Below are 24,459 nucleotides of genomic sequence, written 5' to 3' on the forward strand. Positions count from 1 at the left end.
CTGACATTATTATCTCAGTGCCTAGAACAGGATCTGGCACATGGCTAATGCCCAGTAATTTTTTTTTTTAATTCATGAATGAAAATGGAAGGGGAAAAAAAGGAGGAAGAAACTAATCCCAGACTCAGGAAAAATATTTTCTAATTTTCCATTTTAATTAGTATTCCCAGTGCTTTGACAGGAGCATAACATTACACACTAGAAAGTTCTCAACATCTAATTATATTTAAATTATAACTGTTAGCTTTGAGTTTTAATAACATCATTTGCCTTTGATTCTACTGTAACCAGCTCTAAATAGACTAGAACTTGAAATACTATAAACAGATAACCTCAACCATGTGTATTATATGTGTTCAATATTAAGAACTCTAAAAATAGGCTGGTTTCCAAAAATTAGCTATTTATGCAAAGGGTCTATTTACATGTTTTCTTATATACCAACAATATTCTTTAATTCATAAGGCTTGTCTCTTGACATCTAGTTGAAGTATCTGAAGCCCTGATATCTAGCAATTAAAATTATAGTGAAAGCAACTGGTATAGACAAAGCACAGATTCTGTCACACTTGATCACCTCTTTCCGTGTCACGCTCAGCCAACCTTAATGAGGAAAGATGGAAAATGTCTACTACTTCTTAAAGTGAGAATTTTCCCAAATTGGAGTTCTAAAGTTAAGAAAGTGGTTCTTCATTGGGTAAACATAGTAATTGACTTTTATAGCCTTTTCGAAGATACATATGTATGTAGCCTTTTTAAATCTAGAAAGAAATGTATTATATATGAATGAATGAATAAGCAATGAGTCTGCTGTGTTTCTTTCCATCGGCATCCAAAATAACAGTATGTAGTCATGTCAGGAGCACCAAATAGTCAAGTACTATTTTCAGAACAAATGTTACAAGGTATTGTTTTAATCTGGCAATGTTTCACAGCCTTTTAGCTCTGCAAAACTGTACTCTGCCATTTCCTTCACATTCTGTTATCCAGCATCCTAAATCCTGACCCAAGTCAGCGAAGTGTTCAGATAATCAACATGAAGCAGAGCAGTTCTAGAAGAGCATATGGAATCTCAAACAGTTTTTCAATGCATATTAACAGTGTTTATGTTATTATTTACTAGGGTGTACATTATAGCCATATGTTATATTTGAGGTTATCACTACTTGAGAAGGATTTGAAAACAAAAGTTTAGAGGAAATTACGATACTAAATAAGAGATAGAAAATAAGATCTATAAGGAAAATTTATTGAAACACATTATTCGTTGCAATAACTAAGCGGCAGTCATCTAGAATCCAGGGATCCTTGTCTTCTCAGTCCTCATTATATGGCCACTGCCATCAAAGAATAATTTTACCTCATTAGTGACAGCACAGGAAACCTGACATTCAGTTACTGATAGCTAAGTGACAGCTTCTGAGTCTATACGCCTGGACAATGCTACAGTGAAAGAACCACAACCATCACAGTTAACTTTTCCTGGCTGGCAGGAAAAAAAAAAAAAAAAAAGCAGCATTGCTAAGTAATATTCCTTGCTATTTTATTCAGATAAAATCCAAGTCCATTTTTCTCTTTAAAATATAAAATGAAAAAATAAGTCATGAAACAAGGTAAAGCTTTATCCTTCAACTTCCGTGTTAAAGTGTTTTATCTCTCTTATAGGAAACCCAGATCCTGATTAGACCCAGCATTCTTCAGTCTTAATGGCGTAAACTGTGACTTAAAGGAAGCCGAAAGTAAATGTTCTCAGATGAATGTGATCTTACCCTCTAGGGCAAGCTTGTCCAACCCATGGCCTACGGGCTACTTACGGCCCAGGACAGCTTTGAATGTAGCCCAACACAAATACATAAGCTTTTTAAAAACAAATTCATAAACTTTCTTAAATTATAAGGTTATTTTCTGAGATTTGTTTTTTAGCTCATCAGCCACTGTTTGTGTATTTTATGTGTGGCCCAAGACAATTCTTCTTCTCCTAATGTAGCCCAAGGAAGCCAAACAATTGAACACCTCTGTGAGTCTAGGGGATATTTGGCACTCTCTGGAGACATTTTTGGAGACATTTTGGTTGGGGGAAGAGGTGTGCTTCTGACATCTAGTGGGTACAGGCCATGGATGCTGCTCAACATTCTCAATGCGGAAGACAGCTTCCTACAACAAAGAACTATCCAGACCAAAATGCCAACAGTACCGCAGTTGAGAAATCCCAGATTAAAGGTTCTTGCACTTTTCAACAGGCAGTTCAGTCACTTAGGAAATCATTCCCACAGCTGCTCCTCTCTGAGCACCTTGTGTTAGAGTAATCATGAGGGTAACAGAGCAGAAGATGAACTTACCTCCATGTTTGGAATCTCAGTGATTTACATGCAGTGTTTAGTATAAGCAGTGAGAGGCAGTGAACTTGCCCTTCTCTAAACTAAATTAATTAATTAAATTTGAAAGATTTAGATTTCATAAAGGTTAAATATTTTACTGAGATTCCCAAGTTTTTCTTTTTCAACAGAGAACTCTTACTTGCAAAGCTGTCATTTAATAAGTCTAGGATATCAGCAAAAATTTAAAGTTGACACCAATTACCCATAATCTGCAAATTGAGTGTTTGACAAGGACCAAGTTCAGCCAATAGTTCTGGGCTCTGGTTTCTATTAATACTTAGATCAAATATAGTCATTAGAACTTGAGAATCAATAATAGATTCTGGCTTCTTGTTATCATTGACTTCTTTGATAAGCAGTTTTGCTGAGAACATATTTGAGTTTAAATTAACAACAATTTCCTATATCCTTTACAGTGATTAATTAACTAATCTGGTCATTAGGTTGAGAATAAAGGAGAGAAGTCTTCAGCTGACATAACAAGACTGAGAGCCAGTCAAGACTTTTAATCTCAGCTTTACCAATTATTCTGTGACTTTGGTAAAAAAAAATCAATTAAACCAATATTCGCCTCTTATTTAAGATGTGGATAATACTTAAAACCCCTGTGAGCAGTGAGATAAATACTGGTGTGTTAATTAATGCATAAATTGCTAAATAGAGTGCAGATATCAAGACTAACTCCCCTCGTCTGTAATGACTTCATATGTATTTGAAATTAATTGTGGATTGAAGTTTCCAGAGCTTAAGAGAATTTTCCAGGTCTAAATTGGTAGCAAAGGGTGAAACTAGAATAACTATTTTAGTCTTCTGACCATGAATTCAAGGTGTTTTTTGTATAATATTCTGCTCCTTCAAATTTATACCATCCAAAAATCTTGCAAGCATGATTTCTCAGCATGTCTAAATGTGCCACAATTATTTGCAGACAAACATAGAAAGAAGATTCTTTGGAATGCCATGTCCATAACAAAGTATCAGAAATAATTTGCATATATTTGTCGACTTAATCTCACATATTAATTATATATGTATATATTATATATTATATGTTATATGTATTATTGTATTTATTATATGTTATCATAGGAGTACATCTTCATGAGTTCCTCAGAGTCCCAAGACTCTCTTGTCTTCAGGCTGGTTGCTCTCCAAGATCCTTTGTTTTATTATTTATTAATTTATTGATTTATTGATTTGAGAGAGGGGCTCTCACTTTGTCACCTAGGCTGGAACAAGGTCCTCTACTTTGAACTTCTACTATGTAATTCTTCCCACACATTTCAAGAAATTTCCTTCTTCTAACTATTGGTGCAATCTCACCCTTTAAAATCCACCTTCTCAGCCCCGGCAATACATACCTCAGATTCACATCTGAGTCATTAGAATAATCTTTCGTGGGTTCCAACAAGACAAAGCAGAGTAGGCTTCCGTGCTCTAAGTAGCACAGAACATTTCAAGGTGAGTGTGAGAACTTCCAGGCTCTGTGAGGGCTCCCTACAGTGTATTAGCGCATCTGCCACATTACTCTTCTGAGTGTCCAGTGGGGTAGCTGTTAAATTACATGCACATCCTACATACCCTTTTTATCCCAATATAGGAATCCACAGAGAAAGTTGTCTAAAATGTCAGTTGAGTTTAATCACTAAGTGAAAAATTCTGGGAAAATTGGGACAAATAAGGTAACCATGAATCCTGGCCGGGCACAGTGGCTCACGCCTGTAATCCCCGCACTTTGGGAGGCCAAGGCGGGCAGATCATGAGGTCAGGAAATCGAGACCATCCTGGCTAACATGGTGAAACCCTGCCTCTACTAAAAATACAAAAAATTAGCTGGGCATGGTGGCACACGCCTGTAGTCCCAGCTACTTGGGAGACTGAGGCAGGAGAATCACTTGAACCAAGGAGGCAGAGGTTGGAGTGAGCCAAGATCACTCCAGCCTGGGTGACAGAGTAAGACTCTGCCTCAAAACAAACAAACAAACAAAAACAAAACCATGAATCCTGGCTCTCCTTGTCCAGGTGAATGTTTTTGCCTTTGCCTTCATAGATAACTTGAGTGCATCATTGGGAGAGCCTGCGTCAAGAGTGGCCAAATAAGGCATAATTCCAGAAAAGACAAGACTGTCTTCTGCAGTTCTTAGGATCATTGTCTTTAATACTTTTGTTGTCATTGGAAATTACACATTACATTATAAACTGATTAAGCATTGAAGCCATTAGCATGTATTTAAAAAGAGCTGCTTCTTATCGTATGTTATTACTGGTGGCCTTTGTGAAACCTGCAAATTTTTGCTTCTGTGTTTTATTCTATTCTGTATCTGGTTCCTAGACCTTTATTAACACCCAATATAGACTGAACAAAAATATTTTCACTTGATATAATTTTAATAACCTAATTCATACTTGTTTCTTTCATACATATTCATATGAAGACCACATAACCCCCAGAAAAATGGAACTTATGCGCTGAATTGATTAGCATATCCAGCACTTGCATCAGATGCATACAAAATGCATGTTCTTCAATATCTACAACTTCTAAATCATACCTGTTACTATAACAGTCTCAAAAAATAAAACAGCCCTGGTAATGTGATAGTTAATTTTTAAGATTCACATATTAGAACATCTGTAAAAAGTAAGGAAAACCTATCATCTAAGATTAATTTATTATCATTTCTTTCATATGTAGAACTCTTGAATTTAAGCCTTGCTTTTAAGAAGACAAGGAGAAGAAATATTAGATAATATGAAAAGCATGTGACTCCTCCCATTAGAGTTACTTTCACAAAAATTAAGAAAAGGGTCAGAAGAGCAAAATTACGCTATTCTTATCATGGATAGCATACTTGAAGAGCAGAGAAGATCAGGAGGGGATGAGTGTTTACTATTCAAAGTAAAAGCCGTCATGTTGCTGCAAGAAAGAGGGTGTTTTAACTTTGCTTTGTGATTTGAGCATTTTACCAGGTTGTAAGAGTTGAAAATCTCTGAGTCTCATTCTGCCATTTGAAAGGAAATGAAAAGAAGGAACAGTTTAATGCTCAGTCTAACCCTCCTAGCATTTATATTAAGATGGAGTTACTCAAAGTTCTCTAAAGTATGAAATCTTGGTGGTGCAAGAAAAAAATCAGACTTCATTACGCATTCTGCTAGTCACTTCTTTTGGATTATTCTTTACACTTTTGAAATGTCCAAGTCACTCTGGGATAGCTGTTTGTAAGCTGCCACTATGAGATGACATTTAAAATGAATGAAAAAGATATAGACAACATTCTCTCTAAATCAACAAAATCAACCTTGGCTTCAAAGCTGGTGTGGAAAGGCTCGTTTTCTGTACCACTCTTCTGTGCATATGACATTCTGGAAATTATACATTCTGTTTTACAGAACTAAATATTTATTACCAGAGGAAAATAGATTATTAATTACAGCCAAAGGCTGCTTTGATTAAATATACAATTAATTAGCTATGCTAAGCTCATCCATCCCAGAGCTCCTAATATTTTCAGCCCGATGATTCTCTAGTACTTTTAATTAAAATTGTTCTAAAAAGCCACAAGTTAGCTGCATGTGCACTTAAACTGAAGTTATCTCTGCAGTGTTTCACTGGTTTCCGTATGCCATGTAATTAATCTTTAGTGATTAAATGTACATAAAATCATCGGAGATGCAAAGTAATTTGTGCAGATATGGAACAATGGAGAGCTTTTACTGGGCCTTGGCAAGATTGTTTTATCTGCTGAAAATTATTTCAAAAGCATACAGATGTTAATTGTCTGAAGGAAGTAAATGTACAAAAATGTGCCCTTCTCCCCCACTGTTCCAAATGAAGCTAAATAAAATCAACAATATTAGTATAGAGAAACGTTGTGGCAAATTGAATTTAAGGATGTGATGACTCTGTTTGGTGGAGATGCATCCACTTTGCTGCCCTGTCTTGTTTGCCTGCTGAGGCAAACATAGTGCCATGTAAAACACGATTTTCAGAGAGTGCCACCCCAAATATTATTGCCTCCTACGTACATGCTCTCAGACCCAAAACCTTGAATTGGTTGCAACTCTCCATACAGTCCAGCTGCTGTCTTAAGGAAATCCTGTTTAAATCACTCATAGTTATTGTGTCCACAAAGGTAAAAGCACGTGAGAACCCAGGTGGTCTTTTTCACTTGGAACTTTGTCCTATTTTATCTTAGTGGGCTCCTGAATTGTTGTAAGGCAGCAAGAGCTCTGCCTCAAAGGTGGACTATGCTGGAAAACTGACAAGCAGAGTCACCTCCTTTCTGAGCTTTTCCTGATTTGCTTACACTTTAAAAAAATAATGGAGTGGATTCTCTTTACCAGAGTTTTAAGCTGCGTCAGGAATAGTGTTTATTCATGCATATGCATATATTTTTATACATTTTTGGAACAAAAGTAATCCTTGGAGAGCACGTTGTCTAACCTGTTCATTTCACAGAAACATTTTTTTTTTCCTGCTTTGCAACTGGAGTTTCCTTGTCCTGGGAACGTAAGTTAAAATAATTATCTACACACTTATGAATGGGTATCAAGCAGTTGATTCACCACTTAATTATAATCTTATGAACTACTGTATATACTAAAAGGAAATAGGAGAATAAACTTCCCACCCAATACTTTTAAGTTTTAGAACTTCTATACTAAAATTTTTATTGATGTTTAAAAAAATTAATATGAATGTATAGAAAAATCCTGCATATTTTTATAGTGTCATCTTCAGCAAGTTTATTAACCTATTTAGTTTTTTCATCTATAGGATGAATATAATAATAATTGCTGCACCTCTAGTGGCAGATAGTACCAAGCAGCTTGTGTGACACAAATAGCAAGCACTCAACAAATTTTCATTACTATTGTTATCTATTTCTAGGTACACTTAGAGATGACCATGTCAATGAAATTACTGGGCAAATTTCAACTATTCGATAGAAAATAGCATCAGTTCCTATTTTAAATGGATTTACTTTTTTTGCCCTAGGCATCAATCTACATTTTATTAATATAAAACAAAATATTTATTTTCTAAATATATGAATTTGAGGAAGTTGGGGTCACGGTGTTAGGAAGGTTTTGGGCACAAGTTCAGGTGGTTTTACTTGTGGATGTAGAAGATTGTGAATTTCCCTTATGGCATGGCCTTTCTACTGTGGTTTCATGTTATCGACTGAACTCAAGTGTCAGGCTGCATTCAAATGGCAGAATTGATTGTTGAAAAGTGATTTAAGCCTCCTGCTTCTCCTAGGATGATGGCTGTTTGTTCAAATTTTGTACTGTCCTTTCAGACTGGTGTGAAATATCATTCATTGCATAGGCACTAAGTTAAAAATGCTGCTTTTGAAAGGGACAGTTGTATGTCATGCAAGTTCTACTTTCTTATGTGAATGTCCACGTTGTACAACGCCCATATATTCTCTCTGGTAATGCACCTCTCTAAGTTTATATCCTACACAGGTGGAGGACCATAGTGTGTGTGTATGTGTGTGTGTGTGTGTGTGTGTGTGTGTGTGTGTGTGAAAAAGAAATAGAGAGATTGAGTGTGTTTATGGTGGAACAGTCACCCAATTGGCTAGGTGGGTAATAACTAGAAAAGTTGAGTTTCAGCAGATTGGAAGAAGTGAATTTTGATTTCTAAAATAACTTCCGAAAATATGTCTTCAAGGGATGGGCAACATCTACTTGGTATGCCTTTTTATCTTTATATACTTAAAATTCAATCTCTACAGCTTGTATTTCTGCACAGTGTGGATTTAATTGATAGGAATAATACTGAGGCTTGGCTGTAATGGAAAATCTGCCATCTGAATCCATGGGGCCCACTGGAATCCATGTGAATGAGAGCATCAGGATACCATTTTACAGCCCTCTCTCCTCCTCTAATTGGATAATCCACACTGTCCCTATCTTGACCCAAATACCCATCATTTTTCACACTAATTGTCTAAATAGTTTCCCTACTTTTATTCAGTTATGTCTCACCACAGCCTTCCAAGTTTTATGCCCTTAAACCTAAAGGATGCCACACTGCTTTTCAGATGAAGGTATTTTTTAAAAATCCTTTACCATGGCCCATGGAGGACATTAGGATCTGTATTACACCTGTCTTTCTCTACAACCTCTTCCCCAAGACTCAGTCACCCCAGATATCTCATGGTCACCAGAGGACTTACTCTTTTATCCTTCAATCCTGGGGTTCCTCTCCTTTCTCCCATCTTTACAGTTTATAAAGTTCTTCATCTCATCGGACCCACCTCAAACATCAAAGTCCTGGAGTCACATCCCAATAGACCAGAAAGATAGTTAGCCCCTTGTGTTCTTGCAGAGCTGTTAATACCTTCCTTTCAGTTCTTTATGAGTTTGGTTACAATTATAGATGTATACGTTGTTTTTCCCAGATTGCAAGAGCAGGTGCCTTTCCTTGCTCAGCCTGTTACACTCATTTACACTCAGCTTCCACAACTTTCAAATGGGATAAAATGCTTACCTCCCATGACTGTTCTTGGATGTGACTGAGATAATATAGGCCAAGGGCTTGGCTCAGCTCCTGGCACTCTGTGAGTGCTCACTCAGTGCAAACTAGTATTACTGTCATTGTCACTGCCAGGAATGTAACGTGTATCCCCAGAGAGTAGCCTCGCCTCTGTCACTCAAGAGTTAGGAAGGAAGGAAAGAGGGAGGGAGGGAAGGAAGTGTTTTGAATCACCACCGTAGCACTGTGCTGGCTGCCCTAGTTGTGTTTTTATTGGATCCTATCTGCAGCTCTGAGTGGATATTATTATCCGCTTCTCCATATGAAGAAGCTGTGGCTCAGAGAGCTTCGATAACTTACTCAAAGTCACACAGCTAATCCTGAAAACTATATTTAGGCCTAATTCTGAGTGATTCCCACATCAGTGCTTTTTTCTGCTGCAACAATGAATGACAGGGGGTCAGGAGGTTTCAGAGCAGAGCAGCCCTGATCTTTGCTTGCTACTCAGAAGTCATTTGTACAATATATTTAAGTCAAAGGAATAATGTGGACAACTGGGGAGTGAGTGCAATGCACTTAAACACACGTGATTTTAGTGTCATTTGTTTAAACATGGTTCTTGATAGAGAAATATGGGAAAACGTCTTTAACACATAATTATTCTCAAGTATGTGCCAAGCACATTTTTGGGCCCTGAAACCACAGCGCTGAAAACAATTGTCAGTCTCTTGTCATTCAATGTATTTTGTACAGAACCATTTAAATAGTGAAGCATTATGTTGCTGTCATGGATAGGGTACAATGAACCTCTGGTGAAGACACTTTACCATCTTCTTTCTTGTTATGACAGATGCCCTGTTATAAATCATTTACTGTCTCTTATTCCTTTAGGTGGTACAATTTACTTCTTTTATTCAACAAATAGTTATTTTCTAGCATGTGCTAGTATGGTGAAGTTGCAAGGTTGATTTCTATATCCTTTTATACTCTCATCACAAAGATGGGACAAAAAGATCTTGTCCAAGGGCTCAGAGCACATTTCCTCTTGTTCAATGGATATGAAAGATGAATAGCTCTGTCCAAATCCTCAGTTGTTGATGATGTTTGCAAGATTTTTTTATTAGGAAACCTGAGTTGTTTATTGACAATGACTCTCTTCTTCAGTGAAATAATTTGAGTTCAAGTGTTTACTGTATCTATGCCTTATGCCTTTATATCCTTAGAGCTGCTGGAGAAAATTTTGTCTCCATCTGAATTCCTTGTTAAGTTTTAAATACTTGGATCTGATATGTCGGAACTCAGTGAATAGGTTTATTAATAATCACCTCCATCAGTTTAGTATTATGTTAGGAAGTAAAATAGGTCAGTAAGTAGTTGTTGTCCAACCATTTCATCAGTGGGCTCTTCTCCAAAGATTTAGTCATTTTTTTTTTTACTGCGTGTAGAGTCACTTGAGATATAAAGTCTTTTTGTAGTAATGAAAGAACTCCCACAATTAGCCAGAAGGCAGCCATCTATCTTTTTAAATAGCTCAGCCTGGAGAGCAGGATATCAGGTAATATTTGTAGATGAATTGTTATGATGATGATAAAGTTGGTGATACAAATCTGTGTTTTTTGCTTGTAGGGATATGTGTGTATGTGTGTGTATGCATGTGCACACAGAGAAAAAAAGACATTTAGAGTAGAGTAGGAATTTGTTTTTCTGGAGATATGCAGCAGAAACAAACCCTATAGGAAGCTCTTCATCCATCATTTCCTTGTAATTATTTGTGAACTCTCAACAATTACAGCATGACTTTATTTTTAACTAATAAATATAACAATATTTTGAGACACTTTTTTTGGTTTCAGGTATAAAAAAACTTATGAGAATAAAAAATTAATAATTTTTAAGTTCCAAGAATAATATAAAAATTCTCAAATATCATTCACTTATGGTCCCCAAATTTTAACATCAATTAACACTTTACATTTGCATTAGATTCTGAATCTCTCTCTCTCTCTCTCATCAAGTCATAAATGTTAACATCACCAGTAATAGACAAATAAACATTACATGCGTCCCAATAAGATAGGCTGAAAAGGACACACCACCACTTCTGGACATTCCTTCCCAAAACACATAAACATATAACTTGAGTCTATCTAATCAAGAGAAACATTAGACAAACCCGAATGGAGGGACTGTCATGGTTTGTTTTCTGCTGCTATAACAGAATACCACAGACTGGGCAATTTGTAATTTAAAAAATGTATTTCTCACAGTTCAATATCAAGGTGCCATCATCTGACAAAGGCCTTCTTGCTGTGTCATAACATAGTGGAAGGCATTACATGGCAAGAGAAAATGCCTGAGAGCAAAAGGGATGGGAAGGAGAGCAAACACATTATTTTATCAGGAACCCACTCGTGCTCTTATAGACTAGTCACCTCTTAAAGTTTTGATATGTCAACACTGTTGCTTTGGGGATTCATTTTCTAACGTGTGAACTTTGAGGGACACATTCAAATCACAGCAGGGATACTCAACAAAATAACTGTACACATCAAACAACAACTAAATAATTAAAATATGTTATATGATCTCAATAAAATTATATTTTAAATTTCCCTTAGAAATTGTGAATTTGCTAAATCTGACAAACTCATAATTGCATTTTAGATGCAACTACTTTTGATAGTAAAGTTAATTTGCAAAGATAGCAAATTTTAGCTCTTACCACATTTGTCTTGAAGTCAGTAGAGTTTCACGGTTACCTATATTAGTCAGCGTCCCAGAAGAAAACAAACAGCATACTCAAAGAGTTGAATTGAAGAAAGTTTAATGATGGAACATTTTACAGAGGCATGAGCAAAGTTAAGATAAAGAACCTAGGGACTAGCAAGAGAGAGAGAGGTTCTTAATACCTGCAGACCTGGAGAAGGAAGGTGAGTCAGGATTGTGAACAGAGTCAAGCAAGAGCTAGAGTCTTAGGGACTGGATAAAGACCTTTAATACTTTCTAATCATTGGCTTAACCAAACAAAAAAAGTAGAAATCCTAGATGAAACAGGTATGCCAAGACACAGAGCTGGGTGAAAAGAGCAGATTATGGATCTGAAAGATAAATCAAGAACAACCAGCTCATGTGCCAGAAAGCAGTAACTTCCATTGCTTTCATTAAGGTGAGGGAAAATAAACTTATTTATAAAGAGGTTAATAAAACTAAGTTGTGTGCATTTTAGTTTGTTTTCCTAGGTTAGAATCAGAACATATCATAACATGTTTCTTAATTACATGAATAACTCATATAAATAGGTACTCTTCAAAGGTGTCAAATGCTTTGATTGGAAAGCTTAGAAGAGAAGTCTGACAGTGGGAACACCAAAAGGAAGAGAAAATACAGAAGGAGGGATCCAAAAAGAAAGAGAAGGAAAAGATAATGAAAGGAAAAAGCAATTATGACAGATACATCCTCAAGATTACCTATAACCAAAATTATTCATTGGTTCAGGAACAGTTTGAATAAGCTGACAAATAATGGATTCATAACATCTTCATAAGAAAAATTTAAAATGAGTCCTGCTTGCATTAAAAATGCCTTACCTTCAAAGTGCTCTGTGGAAGGGATCAGAAGCAACATATTGGACTGTTGTTGTGACCTCAGGGTCATAATCCATTAACTTAATGTAATAATAGGCTTTTAAAATAGCTCATTGGGGTGCTGGGAGTCCTCAATTCAATACTGTTACATATGTAAGCATTTTAAATGCATTCAATTATCTTAGGTTGTAAATGTGTGTTATGTCAAACCTGATTATTAGAGGCAAATCCCAAAATGTCCCAAGTTATAGGTTAGACAACAGTCTTTATTAAGGAAACACACAAGTCAGGAATCAGCAATACACAGTCAATCAAGGGACCAGAAACTGTTGGGCATTCAGTGGGTCCGTATTTTAACAGAGGGATCCCACACTATTGTTGGTCTCTCTTATACGGAATGTTGTCAGTAAAGGAACAGACTGCTGGAGATTCAGGCTGTCTGGGTTAGTAATCACTTATCTTCGTTTGTCTGAGAAAGCAGCTGCCTGGCAAAGTCCCTGGGGATTTTGGAACTCAAGGGAAGCTGCAACACCCCATATCCAGTAAAATGAAGCTGCCAGTCTCTCATTGTCCAGATAGACAAACATAAGAATCCCCAGGATCACTTTAAGATAAGTCTTCTCATTGTGTCACATGGTATAATCACCATATTCTCTTCCAAAATCCAATGATAGCACTGTCAAAAGTGGAACACTGAAATAAATGGACTTTGGGGTTGATGCGATCTAACATTTCCTACGTACTTAGGTTCTGAAATTATGTGAAGAACACAGACCTACACACTAGTGATTGTTTTGTTCATTAATAACGTTTCTTTAAAGGTCAAAGTTAATTTTAGGCAGGTTTCCTTCATACAATTTTGCAGATTCCTATTATGTGACTACTTTTTATTATAAATATGTTTTACAGTATGCTATACTCAATTTATATAACAGTGTCCAAATAGACTCACTCATACCAAAGTTTAGGAAAAAAACTGTGCTGAAATTTCTTAAAATTAATTTGACCGGGCACGGTGGCTCAAGCCTGTAATCCCAGCACTTTGGGAGGCCGAGGCGGGTGGATCACAAGGTCAAGAGATCGAGACTATCCTGGTCAACATGGTGAAACCCCATCTCTACTAAAAATACAAAAACAAAAATTAGCTGGGCATGGCGGCGCGTGCCTGTAATCCCAGCTACTCAGGAGGCTGAGGCAGGAGAATTGCCTGAACCCAGGAGGCGGAGGTTGCGGTGAGCCGAGATCGCGCCATTGCACTCCAGCCTGGGTAACGAGAGCGAAACTCCGTCTCAAAAAAAAAAAAAAAATTAATTTGAAGATTTTATCTGGCAAGTGTTTTGATGTATATAGGGTTAGTTTTTCTTAAATTGCTCCTCTACCAAACATTTTAGCAGCAATTGAAATATTGTTTCTTCCTTCTGTAAAATTTCACTAGGTTGTGCTCTGGCAACACCTCCCTAATTATCAAATAGAGAATTTAATCAGTGTCACTTAGGGACTTCAGTTAAAATTAATTCCACAGTTACTTGTGAGGGTGAGAGATTTTGTAGACGAACCAGGTACAGTACAGTATCAGAATTATAATATGCAAGTATTGTGTTACTTATTCTCAATTTGAAATTGGGTTATATCAATTGTCTATAATCCTTGGAATTCTATGCTTCTTTTATGGAGCACTTTTTTTTTGGAGGGAGAGGGGACAGAGTCGCACTCTGTCACCTAGGCTGGAGTGCAGTGGCATGATCTCCACTCACTGGAACCTCCACCTCTTGGTTCAAGTAATTCTCATGCCTCAGCCTCCCGAGTAGCCGGGATTACAGGTACATGCCACCACATCCAGCAATTTTTTTGGTCTTTTTAGTATAGATAGTGTTTCACCATGTTAGCCAGGATGGTCTACATCTCCTGATCTTATGATCCATTTGCCTCAGTCTCCCGCAGTGCTGGGATTACAGGCATGAGCCACTGCGCCAGCCGAGCATTCTTATATTTATTCTCCCTTGAAAGCCATAGATGCTTAGAAGCCCTCATTTCTCATAAGAGGCATGGCGGTTTGGAAACCCTCATCATTCCCAAACAGCTGACTCTAGAAATGGCTTCTCACGAGAGTGACTGAGTTATTCATGCACTTGTTAGCACTTGAAAAGAAAAGCAAAAAGGCTGTTTGTTTTCTGATAGCCAAGAAAATTTTGCATGTGGCTGGATTTGGAGGAATAATCAAAGAGGAACCGCTGAAATCCAAGCTGAGGCCGCTAGTCACTCTGGGGAAGTTGTTGAAGAGTGGCCCAGATTTTTCAGTATATCCAAAAGGGTAGATTATTCATTAAACAGAAGCTTCATCAAACATTACTATGCTATGGTTTACATAAGAAAAGCTATCTTCTTTATTTAACATTCACAAGTTGCTTATGGATTAATTAGCCCATCTGCCACAACAAATGTATTTGCACATCTTTTGCATCGATCACTGAAAAGTGATTGCTTTTTCTTTATCCACTTAAGATTATGCTATCAATATAATGGGAAATAATAAATTTTTAGAAACAAGATATTTATTTTTATATCTCTAAAAAGTATGTGTGTTTATTACAAGCTATCACTTGAATATCTAATCTTTAAGAATATTTGTCTTTATTGAACTGAATTGATAAGTACGGGGGTGAGGGGAAGACCTCAGAAAATGGTTTCCTAGGATCAATTTTTCTTGTGGTCTCCTGTCATATGTTTACTTGTTATTTCATTTGAATATATTTCTTATAACTATTTCAAGTTTGATATGATTAAAACTACTCTCTCCACTTTTTTCTAATGTGACATTTAGTTTTTCTCAGGACAATTACATGTCACTATCCGAGAATTTCTCTCATTGGCATCGTCCTTCCTCTTTTTTTTTTTTTTTTTTTTTTTTTTTTGCTGTTGCCAATTCTGATGGCCTCTTGTTGCATAACATGTCTGCTTTTTTCATTTATCTCAAGTCAGGTGGCTTAATCATCATGTCAGAGTCCAGTCTTCCCACTCTGGGATTACTAGCCTCTTATCAAATATCAATCACTCAAATCTTTTCAGTTCTACTCTAGTTGCCAGGTTACAATGGAACCAGATCAGTTTGGGCCACAGCTATCAAAATGCCACAAGTTATGGCAATAGAGGAAATGATCACATATACTACTTGTGTTTATTATGACACCCTATTCTCTCAATCATCCCATTTAACAACCCTTTTGGAAAAAGGCTCTTTTCCTGTGGTATCTTAAATCAAATTGTGATCTTTCTTAAAATCCTTCTGCATGCAAACTCAAACTCCATAACACATGGGTGTTTTTTTGTTTTTTTGTTTTTTTTTTTTTTTTTTTTTTAGTAATCAAATTACCTTGCATTCCCTTTCCTCAGTTTTGCTCCTAACCATATTCATGCGTTTGTTTTTTTTTTCTCTCCTGAAAATCAACTTATCTGTATTCCTCTAACAAAAGACTTTCTCACCTTTTACTGAGCACTCAAATATATTGGATATCTACCCTTAACTACCTATTTTAAATGGGACTCCTTTAGTAGAGAGTTTCTTCATCTTTAGTCTCATATCACAGAACAATTAAGACCTATATGTCATCTGTACAAAACTAAATTTAAGATTGAGACAAAGGATTAAGAGGGAAGAGGAAAAAAAGGAAGGTGGGATTGAGGGAGAGAATATAGTGCTAAAGAAATAGAATAATAAGGATATGGCAATTTGAAACAGCAAATATCTGTTATTGGTTTAAAAACTAATCACTTGAAAAAAGGAATTTTTGCTGTTACATGTTAACAAACTTTATATAGAGGATTAACTGTAGGTATTCTTCCAGTATAATTCTCACTAGCTGCAACCAATGATAACTGAGCAAAGTGATTGCTAGAAAATCTCAATTAAGCTATTCTTTTTTTTTCTTATGAAAGGCATAATTTATAAAGTGGTGACCTTTTGATAGGCTAACAGTATGTTGATGAACTTCAAGTGAAGTGAAAAAAAAAGTGTTTAGTAGCATCAATGCTTACATTTTCTAAGGGATCATATGTAGTGGTAGAGCCTTTAAAGGTCATAGACTTCTTTACTTTGAGAGATATTAAATAGCTTATGAAAATAGAGGTCAGCTGCATGGGAACTGGAAGAAAAGATCATTCCCCAATAGGGAAGTCAGATCTTGAGATTACAGGGACTGTCCTTTTCTTTAAGATGGTATTTGATTGTTCTTAGAGCAAAGACTGAAATTTGCATATAAATTTCATGATAAATAAATGAATGTATGCATCATATAATCAATAGCCATTGATCTTGCCATATGAATGCTAATATTGTTTGCATATACTAAACATTACAAGAATTATTTCACAGCCTAAAATACTTTTCCATAGTGTTTATGTTTCTGCAAAAAATGTATACTATTCTGGATTTTATGAAAACAATCCACTTAGCTTATAGTAACACAAATACATAATCATGATCAGTAGGAAACTCACTTTTTAAAAATTGTTCTTGCTTCGAAGATCACTAGAGCAAATAAACATTCTGAACATCACGACTAGATTAACATGTAAGGCTGAGTACCTTGTCCTGGGGAAAAATAGATGAATGGCACTTATCTGTCTACGACCTATTGACACACTTTGTGGATTGGTAGAATTTAATGTGTGACAGGAAGAAACCCTGGTCACTAATTTTTCCCTTTACCTTCAGATATTGCATAAAGTTACCTCAGAAAAGTAGTCTTATTTCATTCCACCACTATTAGGGGTTCCTCTTGATGCAAGGCTTACAGGAAAAGATAACATGTTGACGCTGTACCAGTAGATATATTAGTTGATAAGGTTGGGTGCAGTAGGTCACACCTGTAATCTCAGCACTTTGGGACACTGAGGCAAGTAGATCATGAGGTCAGGAGTTTGAGACCAGCCTGGCCAATATAGCAAAACCCCTCACCTACTAAAAATAGAAAAATTACCTGGACATGGTGGTGCGCTTGTAGTCCCAGGTACTCAGGAGGCAGAGGCAGGACAATCATTTGAACCCTGGAGGCAGATGTTGTGGTGAGCTGAGACCACACCACTGCACTTCAGCCTGGGCAACAGAGCGAGACTCCATCTCAAAAATAGATATATAGATGGATAGATAGATAGATAGATAGACAGATAGATAATTGATAACAGACTGTGTGACTGATATTTCTTTTCAGAGAGGGAAGGGTATGAGACCCTGTAGGAACAGATCTTCGCTAAACTGAGGGGACATCATGAAGCAGGAAGGCTGGGGACAAAAGAGAAATTTTTATCTACTGCATAGATTCTCACAAAGCAGTCTTACCTACCACCTGATAATCTTCCACAATCTGGAATTGACAAACACTGGCCACAATATGAAACACAGGAGATGATACTATTCAACGAAAGGCGCTAGATTTTATGTTGTGCTTTTTCATGGGGATTTCTTCTGTCATCTGCTGTCTACATGTCCTCAGGGGAGACAGTAGTGGCCCAAGCCCAAGCACCTGTCATACAGCAAGAGCTAAAGGTATGAGTGTGATGGTGCCCATAGATGTCTCATGTCCACATACTCTCATGTGCCCCAAGTCAGATATTCCGAGATGTATCAGTGAAAACTCAGTGATAAATTTTCAAGTTTAGTTCATGGAAAGAAGAATCAGAGAGTGAATGCAAAGATCAGTGAATGTGTTCACACTGGTAAATACCTAGTCAAATCTCTACCTGGGGTTTCTTACTAGTGATTCAAGAGCAAGAACTGAACTGGGACATATTTTGCTGGTGAAGAAGCTTAATTGCTCATTTTTTGAAGGCACATTAACTCTTTCAGGGTCCATTGAGTAAATTACCTCCTCTAGGTCATTAAGCCTGTCTCTACATGACGTGATGATTTCTACCTGGCATTGTGTCATTTACCCCAAAACACCCCACACATGCTCTGAGCACACACATATTCCTTGTCTACTCAGGGAGAGAGAATGTGCTCATTTGAATGTCAGCAGTTTCTCTACAACTGCAACTCAGTGACTTCATTTTTATACATCCAGGCATCGCTAAGGGTTTGTTGATGCGAAACAGTTATCAGTGCCTCACCAACAGGCGGGTGGCTTAGTAAGCTGTCTAGAAGTGGTATAATTTCAGGGATATTGGGCACAGTTGTGCCACAAGATAGGTCTTCATATTTGCAAAAGCCAGCATTATTGATTCATTTGGGAGGAGGGTCATAAAGCTCTTTCAAGATTCTAGAGTCTTTTATTAAAACACAACTTCCACTAAAAGGCTGTGTTGTTAAGACTTACTTTAGGGAACAAATTGAGAACTATTTGAGAGTGGTCTATGTTGCCTCCCACAAGGGTGTTAGGGAAAGTGTGTAGGTGTTTTGGGAGCCACAAAGGTTGAGAAACATTCCTGGCCCTAAGTAAGCAGGCATAGGAGAGTCCCACAGAAAGGATAATTTTTCTCTCCCAAATTCCAGTGGTTCCTTCCCCCATTGAGAAGCAATGACTGAGGACAAAGGCAGACTTCACCTCTTTCTCTGTAATGTCCAGGGCTCCTTTGGAGAGTCCTGAATTGGCATAAATTAAAACACATGAGTATCCAGAGGGACATAGTATACCCATTCAGAGGAATTCTAGAGCAGTGCTTCTTTCAATGAATATAAATATAAAGCTGAATCTTGTGAGTATTCCAATTCTGATTCAGGAGGCCCAGGGTAGGGCCAGGGATTCTGCATTTCTAATCATCTCTCATGTGATGCTGATGTTGCTGGTTCGTAGACCACACTTTGAACAGTGAGGATTTCGGATAAAATGCATATGGGCAATAACACGGTCTCGGATTAAAACATTATGAATGTGGAGGAAATTTGACAAAATCTTAAAAAATTGGATTTTAGGCCAATAAAGACCTTGATTAAATATTGAAAATCTCACCGAGAGATTGACAGATCATGAAAAAGTAGTTAACATTTCTTATCAGTAGTTAACAGTTACTTAACATTTCTATCTATCTGAAGATTTCAGTGACCCTTTACTGAAGCAGATGTGTTACTTAAATTTTTAAATCTTTACTAATAGTTCTGCTGTTTTACTAGTTAACCAGCTCCAGATACTTTATAAACAACTACAAAAGTAATTGTTGTTATAATCTCGGGTACTTTGTCATGTTGGTAAAGACTTCAGTAAATATCAATGTCTGATTAAATATTCCATTACAAAATTCATATCAGAGCTGGTTGAAAGCTTTCTCCCTACCTTTTATTAATCTGTCACAACAGCCTCTCTGATCTTTCCTCTGAGATGAACAATGTCCTTATGTGTTTGTAGGTCAATGGGAAGGATCTTTCAAAGGCCACTCATGAAGAGGCAGTGGAAGCTTTTCGAAATGCCAAGGAGCCCATTGTGGTGCAGGTATTAAGGCGAACACCTCTGAGTAGACCGCCCTATGGGACGGCCCCAGACGTGCAACTCATGAATGCCAGCACTCAGACGGACATCACCTTTGAACACATCATGGCCCTGGCCAGGCTTCGGCCGTCTACCCCTCCAGTGCCAGACATCTGTCCATTCCTGCTCTCAGACAGGTATTTTTCTGTCATTTATTCCAAAGCCCTGTTGGTTTCCATTTGTCATGTAAAGTCGTTGTTGGAAAGAAGCAGTTTCCCTAGCAGGTTGACAGTTACAGAGACAGGTTTCCCAGCTCTGTTTGGAAAATGTCTCTACTGTTTCTATATATGCAGTTAGTTCTCAGCGGTCCCTGCCAGCTACTCTCCCTGACCCACATGGCTGCTACACCTGGGTAATCAGACTTGCGAGGTGCCATGAACACTTCTGGCTCTGATTAGTTCATCTTCATATTACTAGCTGTCAAAAGCCTCATGCTACTCATGAACACTGGTCAGAGAAATCGCTTTTCTCACCAAAGCTGCCAAAAACCTTATTAAGACTCATGTGGAAGTGGCATGTTGGCACTACATTCTCCTCTGTGGGCCACCTCTCTCTCTTCCTGGTATTTCTCTTCTTTAAAGAGAAGCTAGGAAATTGATTTAATTAAAGTGCAATTCTCCAAAGAAAGCAATTACCCAATATATTGAGATATAAACAAAGGATCTTGGCTGTCAGAGAGTAAGTATAGTGCTGTCAAATAAAGAGCTATTCAAGGAATACTTCCTCTTGATTTTTGCCTAATTTAAAGGAAGCCAGAGAGACTTTATTCAAATTAAGCTACTTGCACAGTTTTAGAAGTATGTTTGCCCAGTTCATTGTGTTTTGTGAGCTTTCTAGTAAATATTCAAACATCATTTGCAAGAGCAATGGTCTCTTTAGGCTGCATTTTCATCACCTACTCCGATCTGTTCTTTACTTTGTAAAGAACATAGATCTGATTCATGCCACTTTCCTGCCCTTTGATAGCTGGCTTCCATAAGCCTGTTTCAGTGGGTCACAGATGTACAATTGAATCACTTGGGAACTTTTAGAAGCTATATCTGAATCACCCCTCAGGCCAATTAAATGAAAATTCTTAGAGCAAGTCTCAGGCATCAGAATTTTTCAAAACTCCCCCTAATATATTCTAATATGCAGAAAGGTTTTGAAAACCACTCCTTGAGACTTCAAATTCAGAAGGGCAGGGGATCTGTTTGTCTTGGGTATCGCTTTATTCATTCATCATTACCTTTTAAATAGCCCTTTGTGTCAGACAAATTGAATGTGTCAGGCATTGGAACTAAATGCTGGGCATAAAACTATGAACAAAAATAAAGTCACTACCTTCTAGAGTTCATATTTTAGAGGGGGAGTTGAACAAAAAGCAAGCAAACAAATATATTTATTAATACAGCCTAAAAGATAGTAGCCATCCAATAAATACCTCCTTGAATGCATAACAATAGCTAGTTCGTATTAGCTAACTTAACACGCTTTCAGTGTTATTCCAAAAGTTTTGCATTTATTGACTCATTTAGTTTTATGAAGGAGTACATTATATTATCAACATCCTATGTCTAAGATGAAGGAACAGATATTAAATAACATGGACAAGATCACATAGCAAAAAAGTGACAGGGCCAGGCTTCTAGGCCTAAGAGGTCTGACCCCAATACCTACTTCCTGAGCCAGTGCATCATGCTCCTCTTCCTAGGTCCTGCAAACCTTGGCTTAGAGACGATCTTTTATAGGAAACCTCCTAGGGCTGCAGTGAGTTCACCCCTACCATGTGCTCCCAAGGCTCCTATATTTTTCCACTTTGCTGCTTTCCCAAGTTAATAGGGCAGAATTGGATTTTGTGCACCAATGTCTTTCTAGCACTTGGCCTGGCATCTGGTAGGCACTGAATAAATGTTGAGTGAATGAAGTGTTCCTTCCTTCTTACTATCTGAAAGGCAAGATAAACACATCAGATGTCCAAAGCAGCAAGCTTCAATGTTTCAACAGCCCAAATGAGCTATGCAGAGCCAGTTCAGATATAAGCAAGGAGATTTATCTGGTAGACACCAGGCAAGGTGCTGCCTACATTACTTTCACCATTCTGGCCTACACTAGTGAGCCTTGTATGGAACTGACAGCCATAGATGGCAGTGAGGAAAGCCTGGTAGAATATTTATGCTGACTATAGTATGAGGGCATGAGGATGGGTCTTCCTGCTTTCAACAAGGGAGCAGGGAACTAACTGATACTGCTATCTCCAAGTTTTCAATAAGGTCCACACTGGCAGGGCTTAGAGGTCTTATCTACTACAACTTGTTAATTGTATTTAGGCTTTTTTAGTGTCTTTTAGATATAGAAAAGGCCTTATGCCCTTTGCTGTTAAACTATGCTTAGTCTTTATATCAGAACATAATAAATTGAATGACGCATTTACGAACTATTTAAAATATTTCCTAAAAGTTAAAATACATAAAAGCCATGTGCCCATGTGCTATGCCTCATATCCCCTCATTCCTTAATGTAATCTGCTCTGTCACTGAGAATTTTCAAAACGGATTATGAAATCTTAACGTCTTATAGGAGTTTCCAGTGATTGTTTGCCATGAATGCTCTTTAATATTTGTGTATATGTCCTTGATCACAGAGGGGAAAATGTGTGTTATGAGGGAGAATGAGAAAGGGGGTATCTTAAGAAAGAGAGGAGGGGACAATGTGAGCACATTTTAGAGTCTGAAAATATGTGAAAATATGTGCTTTTGAAAATGGTTTTCAAAAAATAGTTCACAGCTGTGTTATGAAATCAGTAGTGCTTTATGACAAAATACCCCTCTTTAGTAGACTGCAGTCTCAAACGCCACACACACACACACACACGTGTGGAGCTTGTCACATTTGGTGAAGTGGAAGCAGGCCAAAAAGTATCAATAAAGCACCATGGACTGTCAGAGATTTCACATCAGTCTCTCCACAGAATACAGCTCTGACCACGGGCCCTTATTCCCAGCATTCTCTCAGAAATTGCAAATTGATGGACTTCAGGTAGTGGGAGAACAAAAAGCTATTTTTTTTTCTGAGCTGTAGTTTATTTAAAGACTAGATCGCTACGGGTCTTATTCCAAAGCAGAGCAAACTGAAGTGAAATTCTAAAATCAGTTTTAATCTTGAAAACAACCCTTTTAATCTATTCCTATCGTATTGCTACATTCCCCTTAGCTGCCATTCTCTGCATCCAATGGGGCATGAATTTTATGAAGACAATGAGTATATTTCCAGCTTACCTGCTGATGCAGACAGAACAGAGGACTTTGAATATGAGGTAAGATCATTTTCACACCACTTCACATTTCTTTTTGAAGTTCTGGTTGAGGGGTTTTGCATAACAAAGAAATTAATTTATTACAGTGAGCACTATCTTGTCTATTACATATCTAGAATAAGATCTTTCAAATACTAGTTGTTTTACCTATGTGGCTCTAGTGTTTTAAGTATATTGGAAAATATTTTTCTAGTATAAGCTTAAATATAATTTGCTCACATTTTTATTGCTTTTTAATAAATAATATTACAACAGGTATTTAAAAAAATGTTCTGTAATATATGTGGACTTCCAAGTAGAGTTTGAAAAATAAATTATATTTAAAATCAAGGTTTTACTTGCTTTTTCATTTGCTGTATAATATTCTAATTTTCATTGATAAACTAGATTTTATTATATTCTTTGGAAATGAAATATTCTCTTTGTGCCTATGGCATGTACTCTAAATATTCATTTCACGGACTTCCTAGAAGTAGAGATGGGCTTGTGCCCTTTGTGGTTAAACCATATTTATTCTAAACATGGTCTAACATTAGGATTTCTGTACTATGATACGTAACAATTCAAAAATTCCATCCATTAATTATTTAAAAGCTCTCACAAAAGTTAAAGAATTTATCCTAATATTTCCTCTGCTTCTGCAGCCTATATATCTTTGAAAGGTTTCAGCCTACTCTGACATTTAAAAATGAAATAGATTAAGGAAGTAAAGAAGCTTTGGTCAATAGGCAGAGAACTCATGATTACCTGCCCTTTTAATGTTTCACATGATGTCATACAAGTTCAGCGAAGTGTTCTTTTCCACTTTACAAGCAGGAAATCCTGAAATCTCTTCCCTTAGGAGGATCTGAAATCAAATAAGGAAACTTACCTAAAGCAAATAGACATTTGTTTGAAATCTTCTCCCCACAAAAGTCATTGCTGGGGATTACAGAAATCATTATTTCTTTGCAGCCAAAATTTAGAAGGATGTGAAATGATACCTGGTAACTGAGTAGATGGTTTTGTCATTCTTGTGTTGTTCATGTTAAATTTTTATCTCCTCTTTATTAAGTTGATTGAAAAGTTTTATTTTCTAAATCTACTCAGCCCTTGGCATACATTGCAGTACCCATTGCTTTGTCTGTTCACATAAAATAAATTATAAAATGAGTGACTTATCCAGATAATTCAAGAGTCTTACGTTTTCCTTTTAGTTAATGAATACTTTTGGTTTGGGCTCTGGAATTATCTAGATCACTTCAACTTTTTATTTGGA

At 37.0% G+C, this 24,459-nt stretch overlaps 1 protein-coding gene across 2 annotated transcripts in view; it reads left to right on the forward strand.

The window, feature by feature from the left end:
- Positions 1-24,459, forward strand: part of PDZRN4 (PDZ domain containing ring finger 4) — a 389,612-nt gene that overhangs the window by 301,957 nt on the left and 63,196 nt on the right. For both annotated transcript variants that reach the window (XM_039472032.2, XM_039472034.2), the window contains 2 exons: positions 19,787-20,043; positions 23,099-23,201. In XM_039472032.2, the coding sequence (XP_039327966.2) occupies positions 19,787-20,043; positions 23,099-23,201 (360 nt within the window). The remainder of the gene's footprint in view (positions 1-19,786; positions 20,044-23,098; positions 23,202-24,459) is intronic.

This window comes from Saimiri boliviensis, chromosome 7, assembly GCF_048565385.1.
Source record: "Saimiri boliviensis isolate mSaiBol1 chromosome 7, mSaiBol1.pri, whole genome shotgun sequence".
Classification (NCBI taxonomy): domain Eukaryota; kingdom Metazoa; phylum Chordata; class Mammalia; order Primates; family Cebidae; genus Saimiri; species Saimiri boliviensis.